Raw genomic sequence first — 19,913 nt, 5'->3', positions numbered from 1 at the left:
TATGATGTTATAAATTTCCCTCTGGCCCTACATTAACTATGTCTCAGATTTTGATGTGTTGTTTTGTTTGTTTGTTTGCTCTTTAGAAAAATCTTTATTGTTGAGATTATTACAGATGTCCCTCTTCCCCCCCCCATCCACTTTACCTGGTTTCTGCCCTGCCCCAGGCCTTCACCAACCTATTGTCTTTGTCCATAGATAATGCGTATGAATATATGCATGTAAGATCTTTGTATAATCTCTTCCCGCCCTCATCCTATTCCCTCTGAGAATCATCAGTTTGTTCCATTTCCATGCCTCTGATTCTACTTTATTCACCAATTTATTCTGTTGATTAGATTTCTTATTCATTTATTTTAATTTTTAGATTCAATTGTTGATAGGTATGTATTTGTTGCCACTTTATTGTTCATATTTCTTATCTTTTTTTCTTCGTCTTCTACTCTTGCTCTTCTTAAAGAATACCCTCAACATTTCATATAATACTGGTTTGGAGGTGATGAACTCCTTTAGATTTTTCTTGTCCGTGAAGCTCTTCATCTGAACTTCAATTCTAAATGATAGCTTTGCTGGGTAGAGTAATCATGGTGGTAGATCCTTGCTATTCAACACTTTGAATATTTCTTGCCACTCCCTTATGGCACACATGAGTGCTGGACCAATTAAAAAAAGTAGCACACATGAGTGCTGGACCAATCCGGTCCATGCCTCCTCACCTTTTACCATTCTCAATGTTCTTTCTTCTTTACTTCTCTAGTTGTAGGACTTCCATTCAGCCAGCTTTCCAGTGGTTCTGGATGATGGTTGTTCTGTATTTTAGTTGTAATTTTGATGTAGTTGTGGGAAGCGGCGAGTATAGGGGTTTACCTATGCCGCCATCTTTTTTATATTTTTTAGTATCCTCTGAGAATGCCTCATTGACATGGGTTAGGTGGAAGTTTAATATGGGTTGTTTAACTTCAAAATATTAGGTATTTTCTAGATATTGTTATGTTACTGATTTCTGATTTAATACTTATGACATAAGTATAACATGAATAACTAAATCATATGAAAGCAATATTAAGAAACCAAATTAGCGAACAGCAGCACCCATGCCTATCAATGTGAAAATATTAACTAAAATATTAGCAAACAGAATCCAATATTATCGTATAAAAATAACATACCATGACCATGTGAGATTTATCCCAGGCATGAAGGTTTGCTTCAATAATAACATAGCCATTAATATACTGTATTATTAGATCTCAGGAAAAAAATCATATGCTTATTTCCATAGATGGTAAAAAAAAAAACTTTGACAAAATTAATTACACATTCATGAAAATAACCTGAAGAAAATGGTTAATATGTAATAAAATTTTTTATCTTAAATCAGTGAGGTAAAGATGGGATAAAGATGAACTTTTTCATAAGTTTTTGGGAAGCAATTGGAAGAAAAGATTAATTATATCCTCATCAAATATAAGAGACTAGGTGCCCAGTGCTCGAATTTGTGCACCTTGAAAGGAACTGTGGGCTGTGAGGCTGCAGTGGGCACAGGGGCAGGTCTCGGCCCATCCTCCATACCCCTGCCTGACCCCTCCCGCTGCCAGTCCCCTGTCTGCTGGCAGCCCCACTCCCACTGCTGCTCCCATGAGCTGATGGCACTGGCCCCACTGATGGCACAGAGTGATTGGGGCTGGCATCAGCAGTGGGTGTGAGCAGGGTCAGCAGGTGCAAGCGCCTGGCGGGACCTTGGTGCGCAGGAGCAAAGAAATTTCAGTAACCACCAGAGGCTCGCCCAGATGACAATGACTGGTTCCCTGCCTTGGTCTGGCACCCCCACTCACCTGCTCCACCATCCTTCTGCTGCCAATGCCTGCCATGTTCAGTGCGCGTCCCCTGGTGGTCAGAGCACATCATAGCAACCGGTTGTTCAGTTGTTCCTCCATTTGGTCTATTTACATATTAGGGATATGCAAAAATTTGGCATATATATATATATATATATATATATATATATATATATATATCAAATGAATGGGATTAAATTTCAAAAATGAAACCATACAAAGAAAACAAACAAACCATACAATTGTTGGAAGAATATTGGGTGAATTACTTTTTAAACTTGACGTAAAAAATGCCTTTCTAAATATGACTCAAAATCCAGAGCCAATAAAAAAAAGATTGATTAACTCAACTACATAAAATTTAAAAATACATGGTAATGAACACTATAAGCAAAGTCAAAGACAATGGGAAATTTGGGAGAAAATGTTTCATATACATTAGATAAAAGACTTACATCCTTATATTATATGAAGAATTCTTAAAATTAAGGGACAGATGAACAACAACCCAATATAATAATGGGAAAAGACAAGAAAAGACAACACACACACACACACACACACACACACACACTTTTTAGCTCTGCCTTCTGAGAGGATATAGGAGCAATGACACCTCAGTAGCAATGAGCACACATTGTATCAAAGTCTTAGTTCTAAATACCTTGCTCCCATAAAAGCAATCAGGGACCCTTGAAGAAATGGTTGATTCAAGGGCTGGGGCAAAGAAAATACAGGATGAGCCTGGAACATTTTGTGGTAAGTAAAAATAAAGATGTGCTCAAAAAGGATGAATTCATGGCAAAAGGAAAACAGACTCCAAATTAAAAGAGCTCCCAATGGCCAAAGATGGAAAATCTGAGACACCCCCACTGACCTCGTCCATAGGTGTAAACTCTTTGTCCAATCTCTTCCCGCACCCCCCACAACCCCTTCCCCCTGAGAATTGTCAGTTTACTGACTTTCCATGCCCCTGATTCTATTGCATTCACCAGTCTGTTCTGTTCATCAGGTTTTTTATTCAGTTGATTTTTAGGTTCACTTGTTGATAGACATGTATTTGTTGTCACGTTGTTATTCATAATTTTTTATCTTTACCTTTTTCTTCTTCCTCCTCTTCTTAGAGAATACCCTTCAGCATTTCATATAATATTGGTTTAGTGGTGATGAACTCCTTTAGCTTTTTTTTTGTCTGTGAAGCTCTTTTTCTAACCTTCAGTTCTAAATGATAGCATTAATGGGTAGAGTAATCTTGGTTGTAGGTTCTTGCTATTCATCACTTTGTATATTTCTTGCCACTCCTTTCTGGCCTGCATAGTTTCTGTTGAGAAATCAGCTGACAGTCGTATGGTTACTCCCTTGTAGGTAACTAACTGTTTTTCTCTTGCTGCTTTTAATATTCTCTCTGTGTCTTTTGCCCTTGGCATTTTAATTATGATCTGTCTTGGTGTGGTCCTCTTTGGATTCCTCTTGTTTGGGGTTCTCTATGCTTCCTGGACTAGTAAGTCTATTTCTTTCACCAGGTAGGGGAATTTTTCTGTCATTATTTCTTCAAATAGGTTTTCAATATCTTGCTCTCTCTCTTCTTCTGGCACCCCCATAATTCAGATATCGGTATGCTTTAAGTTGTCCCAGGGTCTTCTTACACTATCTTGATATTTTTGGATTCTTTTTCCTTTTTGCTTTTCTGGTTGGGTGTTTTATGCTTCTTTGTATTTCAAATCTTTTTTTTAAATATATTTTATTGATTTTTTACAGAGAGAAAGGGAGAGAGATAGAGAGTTAGAAACATCAATGAGAGAGAAACATTGATCAGCTGCCTCCTGCACACCCCCCACTGGAGATGTGCCCGCAACCCAGGCACATGCCCCTGACCGGAATCGAACCTGGGACCTTTCAGTCTGCAAGCCGACGCTCTATCCACTGAGCCAAACCGGTTTCGGCCATATTTCAAATCTTTGACTTGATTCTTGGGATCCTTTAGTCTGCTGTTGGATCTCTGTATATTATCCTTTATTTTAGTCAATGTATGATTAATATCTGATTGGTTCTTTTCATATCCTTGAGGGTCTCACTAAATTTCTTGGAGCTTTCTGGAAGATTTTTGAGTAAACTTATAACTGTGGTTTTGAACTCTATATGCAGTATTTTGCTTTTATCCATTTCTTTCATTTGTGACTTGTTTCTTTGTCTCTGCATTTTGGCTGCTTCCCTGTGTTTGTTTCTATGTACTGGGTAGCTGCTAAGTCTCCTTGAGTTGATAGAGTGGCCTTGTGTGGTAGGTGTCCTATAGGGCCCAGGGCTCAGCCTCCCCAGTCACCTGAAGTGAACACTTTTGGTGCACCCCTTTGTGGGCTGTTTGCACAGTATTGTTGTAGTTAACCCTTGATTGTTGTTGGTATCACTGGGAGGAATTGACCTCCAGGACAACTGGCTGTGATGACCATCTGTGTCTACACTGGAAGATCTGTTGCACAGGAGACACCCTTATGGGGCAGGACTTACTTCAGTGGGGCTTTGGTGCTCACTGAGTCTGCCCCTTGAGTATGTCTCTTATGGATGTGAAGAGTTGTAATCCGGTACAGTCTCTCTCTGACCACTGGGCACACTGGCTCTTGGATTTCCAAGGAGATGTAAGGTCAGCCACTCCCTGGGGCCACCCAGCAGGAGCTACAGTGACATCTGAAGATTCCTCCTTTTTGTATGGGGTTTGGAAGTGCCCAGACGAGGCCCAGCTGTGAAGCAAGGCATGCTGCTGCTGCTGGGCCTTGGGCCTTCTTTTGGAAGCTCTGGGTCTCTCTGACCCAGCTGCAGTTTGACAGGTTTTAGGTGGAGAAAGGACAGGCCATTCATATGCAAAAGCCAATGTGCACAGCTTGGGTGAGGTTGTAAATTGGGTGGGGTGGCCTCTCTGGGAATCACCAGGGATGAGAAAACAGCAATGGCTGCCAGTCAGCCCTGCACTGGAGATGTCTCCGGGTCTCGGCGTTCAGCACCCCCCCTCCATGCAGGAGCAATGATTGCTGTAAGCACCTCTGAGAGAAAGCCGCCCTCCCATTCCTGTCCAGATGCCACCTAGGCTTTTATTAATATAGATTATTTTATCATTGGCAGTGGATCAAAAGTCATCTGATTCATTTAGGTGGTGGTAGGCTTAGGGAAGAAAGAAAGAGCCTAAGCAGAGTCATTGGAGAAGTGGTGGAAAGCCTTCTCAGCCATGAATCTGCTCCAGTCTAGTCCAACTCTGAGTGTCTCCTCCATTATTTTGATTTGCTTCAATTGTGAAAGGAGGAAGGGACAACCCCTGAATGACAGGGAAGCATGGCCTCTCTGGAGTAGAATTCCCAGGAGGTCAGGTGATTAGGTAAAAGTTGCCAATGCTGAGGCCTCTGCTCTCTCTTAACCCATGGAACAACTAAACTAATTGTACTGATAATGACCATCTCTGAAACTTTCAGTTCTAAGATGAATAAGTTCTGGGGATCTAAGGTGCAGCAAATGTACAGGGATTGATCTATTATACATATTTAATGGTTAATAATATTGTATTGAATACTTGAACTTTGCTAAGAGAGTAGATCTTAAGGTTGTTTTTTTTTTAGCACACATGAAGAAGAGTAACTATGTGAGCTGATGGATGTGTTAATGAGCTTATTGTGGTAATCAGTTCATGATATATACAAATATCAAACCATCACTTTGTACAACTTAAATATATGCACTTTTTATTTGTTAACTACACTTCAATAAAGCTGGGGCAGGGAATAATTCAAAGGAAGAGAAGATTAACAATGCATTGGACTTCCTGAAAATAAAAAGACACAAGAAGTTAAAAGTTTACTTTAGGAAGTCATTTATTTTAACACCATTACTAATGATTTGATTGTTAGGAACTTAGAAAAAGAAAGGTTTCACATGATACTAAGAACCAGGAATCTTTAAATGAAGATACTGATTTAATACTCTTAAATGTTTCAATATGAAAATCAATGATCTAAACCCCTCCAAAAATATTACCAAGTAAATAAAAGTTTATACTTTTTAATATTATTTTAACAGCATCAAAATGTTTAAGCTTATTAACCAGGCTGTGGAACTTAATGGCATGTGTACCAGTTTGCCAAACAAACATTAAAACTAAAAAAAAAGAAAACTAAGGAAAACCCTGAAAACACAGCTAGTGCACTTAGCACTGCTGATTCACCTGATGAAAAATCCTCTGAGACACCAGCCTGAGGATGGTAAGAGCATGCATTTATATGGGACTTTTTATTATTTACAAAGCACTTTCATATACATTAGATTCCCTATCTAGCTACTGGGAAAATGCTTGACTTCCCTCTGAAATCCAACCCTTCAGCCCTGAGGGGTGGGCTCTGGGGAGAGACATGCTGCTGGGGCTCTGGCAGCCATGCTGCTGAATAGGTTTATGAAGGCATGTCGGGGACAGGGCTCTGAACTCCAGGAAGTAGATTTCTCAATCACCACATCAGGAATGGAGATGATTGATCTGGGTAATCGAGGTGACTTTGCCTCCCTCATCATTATAAAGTAACAGTTTTCATTTGGCCATTAACTTGGAAGTTTTATATAGGGACTTCAAATCACAGAATCACAGAATGTCAGAGCTTGAGTGTTCTATCCCAATTTATAGACAAGGAAATAGAGCCCTTAAGAAGTTAGTAGGGAAAAGCATGGATTCACGGTTCCACAGCAGCACAGTTTTAAGCAGAAGAGAATTCTCCATCAACTCATAGCCCACCACTATGCATTCCCCCACAGTTGACTAGTTATCTTAGCCCTAGATTTCTAATCTCCAGGAAAAAGACCTATCTGAGTCTCCTTATATAATGAAGCAAGAATTGCCCCACCATCTTGTTTCCTGTTGCCTATCTGACTGACTTTCTTTAATATGAGGGCATGGCTCAGCCAGCTGCCTTCCCCCAATTCAGCCACAGTTGAGATCAGGAAAATTGCACCACAAGAATGTTTTTTTAATCCAACAGTTAACTGATGGCACTGCAGTCCTAAACTCCCATGGGGTTATAGTTCACAGGAGTGGCCTTGGGACCATAAACAACAATGTGGTAAGTGGAACAAGCACTGACTTGGTACCTTGTCTAGATGACTATGTTCCAGACTCAGTTCCTTAGCTATGCCACCTTGTGATTTTGGCAAGTCACTTAACCTGTTTCTTCAACTTTCAAATGCTGATAGAGGTCCCTTTTTTGCTCACCTTCCTGGGCTACAGTGAGGCGAAACCTTTTGTGAAAGCAGAATGGAGGCTGTGGGGCAGTGTTAATTAGTACATAGGATTTGGTAGCTAACAAACTTGGGTGCAAAGCCTATCTAAGGCACTAATGAGCTCTTTGAATCTGGACAAATATTCAGCTTCTGTGAGCCTCAGTTTCCTCTAGCAAAATAGTTATAATACTAGTACCTACCTCAGAGAATTATGGTGAGCAATAAATAAAATAATGCTTGTAAAATGCTTAGCACAGTGTCAGCTATGTAATAAAGTCTCAATGAATGCTATCTCTTTTAATTGTTCTGTTAAATATTTACAGGATTGCTCCATTTGAAATCAGAATAGCAACACCTTCAAGTACTCTAAACCTCATTAAGCTGATAGCAGACATAAGGTTATACAGTGTTTGATATTTAGGACTCAATAGGAACCTAGGGCCAGGGACTTTGGAAAATCTCTGAAACAGGTTCATTTACTATAGTAATCAGAAAACCCAATAATAGGGACTTTTAATTATGACACATGATTGAGATCCAAAGTACAAAGTGGCAGAACCAGGAGTTGTGAAAAAAATTACATACTTTTATTCACGAGGCTAATCCTAATTTCAGGGAATTGTCCTGACCCAGATCTGCCTTGAAACCAACTCTTGTGATTTCCACTTTCATACAGACTGGTTGGATAGACTCTGAAGGGGCCCACTATATGTCATATGTTGTACTAGGCTTTGATGACCCAAATCTGGGCCCTACCCTTATGAGGCTTACAATTTCTGAGTACTGATACAGGACAAGTTAAGTACAGACATTCTGCATTTAGCAAAAATGAAAATGCTTCTCCAGTAAGGATCATTCTGGAAATTGCAGTGCAATGTGGAAACTGCCCCAAGGTCAGATAGTCATGATGCTCCATTCCAAACTCACAACACATCAGACTTCTCTGCTACTGTAATATAAGTTGGTGTTCCCAAGGGAGCTCATGGATTCTTTCAAGCAGGCATCGTCAGATGAGCTGTAACTTTGATCACAAATTCCACAAATTCCTCCTAGAAAGTCACTCAGCCTGACTGCACACTAGGTCAGAACCAAATGCTTCATAATTTAACTGGAAATCTGAGGTGTGACAAGATGACACATGTATCACACACTGTCAATTTGTTCATTTCCTGGAACTGACATTCACAGTAAAATTTCTTAAATTAATCTTAATTTTGCAAAACTATCTACTAGAACCTTTATGACAGTGCCTTTCCTACAACTGTAAGAATGAAAGATTTCAAGTTCTTTGAAGTGAAGATTAGTACCTGGAGACTCCAAATTAAACTAATTTAAAAGTAATTCAAGTAAAAAATCTCACTTTAGAAAGTCTGATAATCAGCAGTCCTATACAATCTAGTTTCTTTGAAAAAATGATTTCTTGTTTCACCTCAAGACATCAGGTCATGGAATCAGTTTTGATTCTTTCCTGTCTGAAAGGATGGCTTTCTCTTGTCCCAATGGTCCTTCCAGTAGGTTTCTTTGAGTTGGGGTTTTTGAACTGCAAAGACTGGCAAGCTGTGGAGGTTGGCCTGGTCAGAAAGAATGGGAGAAGTCAGCAGACAGAGTAGGGCCAACCAGAAGAATGTTGAAACTTCTGACTTATTGGGTTGAACTAGAAATTGTGTTGCTAGGTCAGAGAGGGGCTTACCAGGCAAAGCCAGGACAACAGACTCTCCCAGAGGAGTCCTCTACCTTAGCTAAGATACCCCAGGGAGTGGAATGGAACCAACTTGACCTCAAGAGACTAGATGACTGAGATGCCAGTGGGACAAGAGCAGTCAGCCCTGACTCCAGATAGCCATTTCAGTTCCTCTTGCTACTGCCCTCCCTACAACCTGCTCTCTCTTCCCTCCTGCCATCCTAATGGAAAAAGCATGGTATGGATGCCTAACTGAAGGTTCACTAAAGGGCTGAGTTCTAAGGCTCCTGACCCCATCAGAGCCAGGGACGGACAGAAGAAGGAGGAAGGGAGAAGCTGCCCAGAAGCTGATGCTCAGACAGTGAGCATGTGCTTGGCCTGGGCTGGCTGATTGGCTGGCCTCAGGGATAGTCTGGCCGCTTTAGTGCTGCCTCTCTCAGCTTTATCCTTGTTCCATGAGGTGGCTGGGAGTCTGAACTCCTTGCACCCAATCCAACCTTCCTGCTTGGTTTTCATCTCAGGAAGGGAAAGCCCCTGCCCCTCTTTTGAAGCAACAGCCAGCACCACTTGTCTCTTTTCTCCTTCCCGCAGGCACTTCTGTTCAGAGTGCTGCCTCTTGCTGGCTCCTTCTGTTTCTGCTTGGTCCTCCTGCTGATTGGGAAGTAAGTACACCAGTGGGGTGATGGGGGTCTGGAACTCTTAAAGGAGCAGCTTTATTTCTATGGGAAATTTACTATTTATCTAGCACATATGTTTCTGTCTTTCCTCAATCAATATAATCTGGTGAGAAAAGTGAATCAGATACAAAGTTACCATAATCATCATTTAAATGTTAATTGCAGATGTTCTGATTTTCCTCTAAGGATTTTCAAGCAGACCAAACACTTGCCCTGACAACAATCATTATTAGCAATCAAATCCAATTTGAGGATCATTTACTGAGGGCATAAAGGTTGGGGGCCACAGGATCTGAGCAGGGCAGTCTATGCCATTTCATAGGCTCACAGTCTAGGGCTGAAGACTGGAATTCCTCAATAAACAAGGCATAGAGATAATTCAAAAATCCCCAGCACCAATTTTTGCCAATAGGTTTTTAGCCTCAGAGTCTTTGACCAGAGGAGTTACAAGCAGTCAAATTGACAAGGCAATTTGAAATGTCTTCCGTTGGCTGGCTGCCCATTGGAGATTTGCAGTCAGCTAGTATCTATTAAGAACCCGGTCCTATGCAAAACAAGTACACATGAAAGAAAGCCTCACTAGATGCTAGAGTTGCAGTATCTTAGTGCCTTCTTTCTGTATGTTAGTGGTGTACTTTCTTCCAGTATAAAGAATGTGAAAAAGACCAACCCCTAGGTCCCTTCAAGCTCAGATTCAGCAGTCTTCCAACTCTCATTCTTCTGGGTTCAGCCCTAAATGGGCTTCTCCAGATTCTAGGTTTCAAATCAGGCTGCTTTAGGAGACATGTCAGATCTTGCGCAATTTAATACCTCATTAGATACCAATTTAATACCTCTCAGTTTCTTCTGGGGGAAAAATAAAGAAAAGCTATTTGGATGGTTTTGAATATGAGATAATATTAGAGAAGTATATTCAAATAGAAATGAATGAATGCCATAGCAGTAAGAGCCAGATGGAGGCTAGATCAAGTCTCTCTTTTTAGGGATGGGGAAAATGAGCCCCAGAGAAGAGAGTTGCTCAGTCACACAGAATTGGCAATCTGTTCTGTTAATGTTTAGTCTACTGCTCTTCCTAAGAGAGTCCTAGCCTTACTATTTCAATAACTCACCAATAATAGTCCTTCTGTATAACAACATGAATAAGGCACATGGAAGTTCTAGGTCTCCAGAGTACCCCTGCTCCTGAAATGCCAGAATCAGTCCCACTTCTTCTCCCACAGGACACCAGAAAGCCTTTTCTGAAGGTCAATGACTAATGGAATCCACCAGGTCCTGGACCACCAGAGGAAACTGATGGTAGGAAGGCAACTGCATAGGGAAAGAGACAAGATTCTCTGACCAGAAAGGATACTGGCAGCCATGGGCGGGATAGTGAGCACATACCCAGTTCTTTTGCAATTCCCTATAAGAGGAAAATGCAGAAGTCCTTTGCCCAAGGCAGGTGGTGGAAGGTATGGAGAAGGTTATATAGTATAACCCAGTTTCCCTGAGTTTTAATATCGAATCTAAAGAATACACGAGGGCAGTAATTCCTGTCTACCCTTGCAGCCCACCGAATTCTGGGCCCACAGCTTGCGGAAAAATTGGGTGCACTCAGCACCTCGCAGCCTGGCACAGCAATGCTGCAGGCCAAGCTGACCTGGGTGCAGACAAGTGGCTAAGCAGGGAAAATGAAGATGACTGCCGTCTCCTTCTGGCCCCTATTGCTCTGTGCTATGGACCCGAGGGATGCTGATGCTCGGGCCGCCGAAGTTTGCTCTGGTTCTGGGGGCCTGTGGAGAGTCCCTAGGGAAGGAACTGCGCACCTGGCACCAGAGCAGTTGGTGTGTTATTTCGGGTTCCAAATACTAACTTCAAGTGGTAGGAGTGGGCGGGGGTTCAAAGAGGGGGACCCCTTTCAGAAGCCTGCGTCCTCACCATGCCAGCTTCCTCCCACATCCCTGCAACTGCCCTTGGGATGGGTTCACTCTGTGGCCGCTCCCACCAGCTGATTTTGACAGAGGGGATCCCAGGCTATGCGGGCGGGGCGGGGCGTACCCTTGCCAGATCCAGGGATGATAACATGCTGACTCCTTGTCGAGGCTTTGGGCTGTCCAGGCTCCGCCCCCTGTGAGTGTGTAAGTGTGTGATGCTGCCACAGCCGCTGCTGCTGCCGCCGCCTGTGCAGCCTCAGCTGCTGCTGCCGCCGCCGCCGCCCCGGCTGCCACACCGCGGGCTGCCACACCGCGCCGCGCCGCTGCCACTGCCACTGCCACTGCCCCATCTGGCCCCGCTGCTGCTGCCGCCGCCACCGCTGCCGCCGGCACGCAGTCTGCCAGGCGGGCGGCTCTGCCTGTCCAAGCCCGCAGCGGCTGCCACTGCAGTGTCCGGGTGCTGGACGCTCGGGCAGCAGCGGACCAAGAGGATCCGAGTGAACGTCCAGGCACTTGCCCAACCCGTGCTACCGCCTCCACCGCTCCGGAGCGCAGGACCCCGCAGGTCCGGCGCCCGCTGCCTCCGCCGCCGCCTATGCGGCCCCGGCACTTTTAAACGGGCGGGAGGGCTAGAGAGCCGGGCCGCCGAGAGCAGCGAGTCAGCCGAGCGGAGAGCTGCGCCTACCCGCCGCGAGCTGAGACGGACGCCCGCCCGCCGCTTCCGCCTGGCCGCTATGGATCTATTCGACTTTTTCAGGGACTGGGACTTGGAGCAGCAGTGGTAGGTGTTGCTATTTTGCCTTCTCCTTTGCTACGCAGGTCCCCGGGCTGGGGCTGGGCTTTTCCCCTTTGTTAAGAGGAGTCGGGGCTGTGGTGGGGGCGCCTGGGAAGCACTCCCACTTGCTCTTGGCCACCTCTGGCCCCGGGCGCCTAGACTCCTAGGTTGAGTGCCAGGGTCCAAGGAGGTGCGGATAGACTGAGGAATGCGGGTCCCGAAAGCGTCCGTTGGGGTTCCAAGTCCTACGAGTTGCATTTGGCCCAAATCGGATCCGGTACCGCCCGGGGGCTGAGTCTCAGGACCTGCGCCGGGGTTTTCTCCTGGAACGGTTGGCCAGGCCGGCCTCCCAGCGCACAGGATGCTGCCCACCTGAAATGCCTCAACTTTCCAGGTGCCCAACGTTGGCGGCCGGCCATGGGGAACAAGCAAGGGCCAAGGTGCCACCAGCCGCCCTCTGCTTCCTCAGCGGCCACCGCCCACGCCACCTTCGTCCCCGCGCAGCAGGGCAAGCACACCTTCCCTTCTACCCGCTCAACCCAAGTTCCTCATACTCCCGGCGCCAAGCGGCGGCTTCTGGGGCCGCAGCGCGGTGGGGGCCCAGGTCGCGGCTGACTTTGGCGTTTTGCTTTTAAGACTAAGGGTTTTTGAAGTTGGCCCACAGAAGTCGTGCGCTCCGATGTCAGTGCACATTTTATTACTTGCTGGACCCCGGTTCGTCCCCCCACTGGGAGGAAGCTGCAGGTTTGTGTAATGGGCACCCATCTCAGATTCAAAGATTTAGTTAGCTCTTCCGCACATAACTTAAACTTGTCTCTGAGAGATTTTTGAAGGATAGCGCAAAGCTGACTGGGAAGCGGAAAGTTGTTCCTCTCTGCATGATGTGCGCGTGTGTGCCTAAATAGCGATAAATATATCTATTAACTTTTATAAAGAAACAAAACAACAAACTTCACCTTCTGCCACAAACATTTTTAATTTGTCACATTTTAACGTATAAATGCCCCCCCCCCGCCCCCGCCGCCAGCCTATGGAATTAGATGGGGGGAGGGCGCGGCAGCAGCAACTTCTAATTGCACTTTTGGCTATTGCCTTTAAAAAATGTACTTAGAGGGGGGTGGATAAGAGATCAACCAAAGGACTTGTATGCATGCATATAAGCATAACCAATGGACATAAGACACTGGGGGGTAGGGGAGGCCAGGGGATTGTCAAGGGCGGGGGGGGGAAGGAGACATATGTAATACTCTTTGTAATACTTTAAGCAATAAAAAAGGAATCATTTTGATTGTTTTATTAGTGTAGTTGAAACATCTTTTTTATGTTTTAAATAAATCCCACTTGGTCATAAAAAAAATGTAGTTAGAATAATCTATAGTATCGACCATAGTGTAAAATTTTTTGCAATGTTAAACTACTAGCAGCGGTTGGCTATGAATGCTTGTATTTTTACAAGGATTTCCCTTGCTGATGTGATATTTTAGGCAATTTCCTTCTGTAGAAAAGGGGCATGTGCTTAGTCAATAGCTTCACTATGCCAATCGTGACTCTGTTACTTGCAAACCCAAGATAATCAGAACTTAAATACATTTTATTTTGCAGAAATTTCGGGTAAATCCTTGAAGCCACGCATTATGCTGTATCAGTATTAATTTGTAACACATTTTTGATAGCACGCAGGGTTTTATCAGCTCTGCAGAAAAACATTATGCTACATTTTTTAATAACCAGGCTGTTATTTAAAAGTAAAGATCACAATAAAATTACTGCTTAATTAAATATCATGCTCCTGCACACAGCCTTTACTCTGCTTCACTAATTTATTTTGCAGACAACTGATAACCACAGCATTAGTATTTGCATACAATTTGCCTAATAGATGGTGTGGGTAACATCATTAATTTAACAGACATTGTTATAATTGGTTTTGTGGGTATAGTTAAAATGTTAAACATTTACAAGGTATTCATTTTTTAAAAACCTGATTATTTTTGTATTATTTTAATTTCAATTTAATCTTAAGCACGTGCAGTTGCATATTTAAAGGGGATAGGCTCTTTTAGATTTGATTTGTTTTTTCAGAAAGATACACCTCCCCCCCCCTTTTGGAGACTATCTTTTCTTACATTTAAAAAAATGTGGAATCTTTTTTTCTCCAGTCCCCTAACTATGCCACATTAATTAAGAAACATGTAGACTTGGACACTCCGTGGATATCGTGTGAAATGTGATGAATTAGTATGACACATCTGTCTAAAGAAGCCAGCCTTTGCCCTCTGGGCACATATTCCAGGAAAATTTCTCCTTCTTACTGTTTGCTTGTGAGGTTCAGTCTTCTTTACGCATTTGTGTTTGTAAACATGTGTAATGTAGTCATGTTTCTGTGTTTTGTACACCCCAACTGAGAAAAGAACCATAATTGTGACAATAGTGGATGAAGTAAAAATCTTGCTATTGCCTAGAATGAAAATCTGTACCTTTCTGAACTCACTTTGGACATCCAGATCATGCCAATTATGTGTTCATTATATGTTTACTTCCTCTCCTGGGGAGTAAATAGCTGCTTAGAGTGCTTGATACAGCATAATGTGTGGCATCCAGTCACTCCCAACTCCCCAGGAGGCCCAAGGAGGAAAAAGGTACCAGCCAAGTTAAGTGTCTCATTTACATTGGACCTTTTCTCAATATTCACTTGTGGAACAGAAGCTCAGAGCTATCTCTACTGCAACCCTAGATGTCTGACAGTAAGTGGATCAGACCAGCTAAAACCAATTTAATTTTCCTAGAATTAATGAAGGAAGATTTTTACATGCACAGGCATATGTGTTATTTGTAATGACTTCATTATAGTAAACAAAAAGTGCATACCCATTTATAAACAGATACATTTGTCAGAATGAATGCAAATGAAAAGAATGGGACATGAATGACACTGCATTATGCATATGTGTCCTGTCTGGGAGTACTCAATGCCTAACAGAACATAGTGCTGGATTTCACAAACTGCAAGAATATCTTAATGGGCCATGCTCTGGTCTCGATTAAAGGGCCAAAGCTCAAGTTCCTTAAGATTCCTGGATGAATGAGCAATGTTCACCTGTGTCTGAATTTAATATGAACCATTCTGTGAAAGAAGAGGAAGGTGCAGATGTCTGTCCGTGCTCACCAAAGACAGAATTTGCTCTTAAAAAAAGAAAACAAGATAAAGAAAAGACAAAATTTTATCCTTTAAATCATTCCATAGACTTCCTTGTGGTAAACCAATAAATTAATTGTTGAGATGGCTGGAGATCATGTGGCTAGATTTAGACCTGTTTGCCAGCAATTGGGATGTCATTAATCCCCTTTTAATTGGGAGGGGGAATCAAAATTAGAGGGCCTACAAATTGTATAGCTTTCAGTCCTGTAAGCAGCCCCCCCCCCATATTGATAAGGTATTGCTTTGAGACAAGCCAAGTTTTTTGTGGGGATGTTTATCTTCCTTTTATTACTAAAAAGAAAGAAAGGCAGAGAAGGAGAAAGGAGCGAATTCTTAAAAATGAAAAGAAATCCACCATGATAGAAAAAACAAAATGTTAAGAAGCCTAGTGAAAATTGTAGTTAAGCAATTGTGACAGTGGCTGATTTCTCACTGTGAAGGACTGCATCAATTGTTTGTAGTTTTTATGTGATGTCTCACAAGTATCCTAATTAGAAGCAAACTTGCAAACAGGCAGTTATACAGGAAGAGACTTAAACTCACTAAACTATTATATAAATAGAAAGTTCAAAGGTCTGTGTGGGGCTGTCAAGGGTGGGAAGAGGCCATGTGCAGGCCAGGCTTCTCCTCCTCCAGTGAAGGCAGCCCCCAGGGCCTGCAACAGCAGCCCACAGCTTCCCCAGTTTTCCTCAGTCTTGCGGGGTGGGGGGGTCAGGTAGGGCAAGACCCTGCTCTCCAGACAAAAGTGAACTGTTTCAGCTCAAGCCAGGCATGGTCCTTGTACTGCAGCAGCCCTGCTGCCTCAGCCTGCTCTATGAACACAATGACTTTGGAGACCTCCTTAGCTGCAAACCTCAGGAATTATAGAACATGCCTATTTATGGATGGAAAGTTGTGTGTGAGAGAGATAACACAACCTTTGCCAACCTGGGGATAGTAGAAATGTGGAAGCAGATGGCAGGATTCTCTTTTGACTAAGGCCTACAGGTTGCCAGGATTTCTCATTCTCTACCTCCATCCATTTATCTTTCCCCTTTCCCCCCTGTTTGTCTTCCAGTCAAAGGAAGATGGTCTATGGTTTGTTTCCTTTGCCAGTACAATATGCATTCTTCAGTGTGTTTGGACATTCATTCAGCAAACCATTGGGGGTTGAGTTTCTTTTTTTAAATATGTATATTTTTAATTAGAGAGAGAGAAAGAGAGAGAGAGAGAGAGAGAGAGAGAGAGAGAGAGAGAGAGAGAGAAACATTGGTGAAACAGAAACATCGATTATCTGCCCCCTGCACACCCTCTACTGGGGATTCAGTCTGAAACCAGGACATGTGCCCAGACAGGGACTTGAACCACTGACCTCTTAGTGCCTGGAACTACCCTTCAGCCCACTGAGCAACACCAGCTGGGCATGGTTGAGATTTTTTTTAAATTCTTTATTTAAGTTATTACATATAGTATTACATATATCTCCTTTTTCCCCCATTGATCTCTCCCCAGCCACCCCCACCCCCCAGCACATGGCCTCACTCCCCTCGTGCCTGTGTATATTGGTTATGCTTATATGCATGCATACAAGTCCTTTGATTAATCTCTTACACTCCACCCCCGTCCTCCCCTGCCTTCCCTCTGAAGTTTGACAGTCTGTTCGATGCTTCTATGTCTCTGGCCCTATTTTTGTTCATCAGTTTATGTTGTTCATTAAATTCCACAAATGAGTGAGATCATGTGATATTTATCTTTCTCTGCCTGGTTTATTTCTCTTAGCATAATGCTTTCCATGTGGTTGCAAATGGTAAGAGTTCTTGTTTTTTTACAGCAGCGTAGTATTCCATTGTGTAGATGTACCAGTTTTCTAATCCATTCATCTGCTTATGGGCACTTAGGCAGTTTACAAATCTTAGCTATGGTAAATTGTGCTGCTATGAACATAGGGGTGCATATATCCTTTCTAAGTGGTGCTTTTGTTTTCTTGGAATGTATTCCTAGAAGTGAGATCACTGGGTCAAATGGAAGTTCCATTTTTAATTTTTTGAGGAAGCTCCATACTGTTCCCCACAGTGGCTACACCAGTCTGCATTCCCACCAGAATTGCACTAGGGTTCCTTTTTCTCTCCATTCTAGCCAGCACTTGTCCTTTGTCAATTTGTTGATGATAGCCATTCTGACAGGTGTGAGATGGTACCTCATTGTTGTTTTGATTTGCATCTCTTGGATGTTTAGTGATTTGGAGCATGTTTCATAGTCTCTTGGCGTTCTGTATGCCCTCTTTCAAAAAGTGTCTATTTAGGTCCTTTGCCCATTTTTTGATTGGATTGTTTATCTTCCTTTTGTGAAGAAGTATGAGTTTCCTATAAATTTTGGAAATTAGGCCTTTATCAGATATAACATTGGCAAATACGTTCTCCCATGTGGTGGGCTTTCTTGTTGTTTTGCTGTGCAGAAGCTTTTTATTTTGATGTAGTCCCATTTGTTTATTTTCTTCTTATTTTCCATTGCCCTAGGAGCTGTATTGGTAAAGATATTGCTACGACATATGTCTGATATTTTGCTGCCTATGGATTCTTCTAAAATTTTTATGGTTTCCTATCTTATGTTTAAGTCCTTTATCCATTTACGTTTATTAGGATTGAGTTTTTTAAGGGAGTGTGTGGAAAGGGGAGATTCAAGTCACGAAAATTAGCTAGTAATCAGGTCTCCTCCACAAACCCTCAAAGGACAAAAGCTATTTCAGTAAGTCTTAAAAGGCATGTCTATTGAACAAGGAAGAAAAGTATCTCATATTAGAAGTCAGTTTAATGATACATGAATTGTTTTGCTAATGATTCAGTCAAGCATTTAACAACTTTAAAATATACAAGTCAAAAGTGAAAATTACTGCATCAAAAAAGAATCTGTCATTACAGACATAAACACGATTCCAAACATTTAAGCACTTTGTGGATGGATAAAATTATATTGTATTTAAACATGGTAAATATTGTTGAATAGAAATGGCTTTAATTTGCTGAATGTTTAATTCATGCCCATTATTCTCAGCTAAGACTATATTTTTCTTTTTGTTTTTCTTTAAAATAAATTTTTATTGATTTCAGAGAGGAAGGGAGAGGGAGAGAGAGATAGAAGCATCAGTGATGAGAGAGAATCATTGATTGGCTGCTTCCTGCATGACCCCTACTGGGGATCCAACCCATAATCCAGGCATGTGCCGTTGACTGGAATCAAACCCAGAGCCCTTAAGTCCACAGGCCAATGCTCTATCCATTGAGCCAAATGAACTAGGGAAGCTAAGTCTATTTCTTGCATGCAAAATTTGCATATATTTAACATGATTTCAAAATTGTAAAAATCCAATGAAATGGCCATCTCTGGAACAATCTAGACGCTAAAGCTCTATTAGGTCATATCCAAAAAAGGGAAATGGATATATACTTTATTAGCCTCTCATGTACAGTGACTACATTTTTTTTGTCTTTTGTTTTTCTAATTGCTATGGGATAAAGAAAGAGATAATTTTAAAACTTTTTTACTGATAATATAAAAAAATGTATTGCTAATTAGAATACTGTGCTGTACACTTGAAACTAATCCTATCTAATAAGAGAGAAATATGGTAATTAGCCGTACATCTGCTACCCTTCCCATTGGCTAATCAGGGCAATATGCAAATTAACTGCCAGCCAAGATGGCGGCCAGCAGCCAGGGAGCTTTAAGCGAACATGAGTCTTGCTTGCTTCAGTGACGGAGGACTCCAACTTTCCCCACCTGCTGCTGCCGGCCTCTGAGCTGCAACTCTAAGCAACTATGTTACAAATATAGAAGCCAAACAAAACCCCAGAAACCTGCTTTAGTCGGCCTGGGCTTCAGCCAGCAGGATCGCAACATTGTTTCAAATACAGAAGGTAAACAAAGGCCAGAAACCTGCTTTCAGCAGCGGAGGCCTAAGAGCTGGAGCCAAGCCTCAGAGCAAAAGCTGGACCAGAATAAAAAAGAAAAAGAAAAAAGGAGCAGTTGGGAGCTTCAGTCACCCGCCAGCCTGAAAAGAGCCCTCAGCCCCTCATCCAGACTGGCCAGGCACCCCAGTGGGGACCCCCACCCTGAAGGGTGTGTGACCAGCTGCAAACAGCCATCATCCCCTCATCCAGGCTGACCAGGCACCCCAGTGGGGACCCCCACCCTGATCCAGGACACCCTTCAGGGCAAACCAGCCGGCCCCCACCCGTGCACCAGGCCTCTATCCTATATAGTAAAAGGGTAATATGCCTCCCGGCACCGGGATCAGCGTGACAGGGGGCAGCGCCCAAACCCCCTGATCGCCCTGCGGCTCTCTGTGTGACAGGGGGCGGGGCCACAACTTCCCTATCCGCTCTGCTCTGTTCGTGACAGGGGAAGGCACCCCAACCCCCTGATCAGCCCTGCTCTGTGCCTGATAGGGGGGAGCTCCTCAAACCCCTGATCGCCCTGCGGCTCTGTGTGTGACAGGGTGCGGTGCCCCAACCCCCTGATTGGCCCTGCTCTGTGTGTGACAGGGTGTGGCGCCCCAACCCCCCCCCCCACAGGCCCTACTCTGTGTGTGATGGGGTAGAGCCATAACC

The 19,913-nt window shown here is 43.1% G+C and overlaps 1 protein-coding gene across 1 annotated transcript in view; it reads left to right on the top strand.

Moving 5' to 3' along the window:
• The first annotated feature begins 11,663 nt into the window (after positions 1 to 11,663).
• The window catches only part of AFF2 (ALF transcription elongation factor 2), a 633,956-nt gene continuing 625,706 nt past the window's right edge, over positions 11,664 to 19,913 (top strand). The window contains exon 1 of the mRNA XM_059678586.1: positions 11,664 to 12,134. Within this exon, the coding sequence (XP_059534569.1) occupies positions 12,088 to 12,134 (47 nt within the window). The 5' untranslated portion in view covers positions 11,664 to 12,087. The remainder of the gene's footprint in view (positions 12,135 to 19,913) is intronic.

This window comes from Myotis daubentonii, chromosome X (genome assembly GCF_963259705.1).
Source record: "Myotis daubentonii chromosome X, mMyoDau2.1, whole genome shotgun sequence".
NCBI lineage: Eukaryota > Metazoa > Chordata > Mammalia > Chiroptera > Vespertilionidae > Myotis > Myotis daubentonii.
Note: the sequence above shows the minus strand (reverse complement) of the source record. Positions and strands in the feature narration are given on the sequence as shown.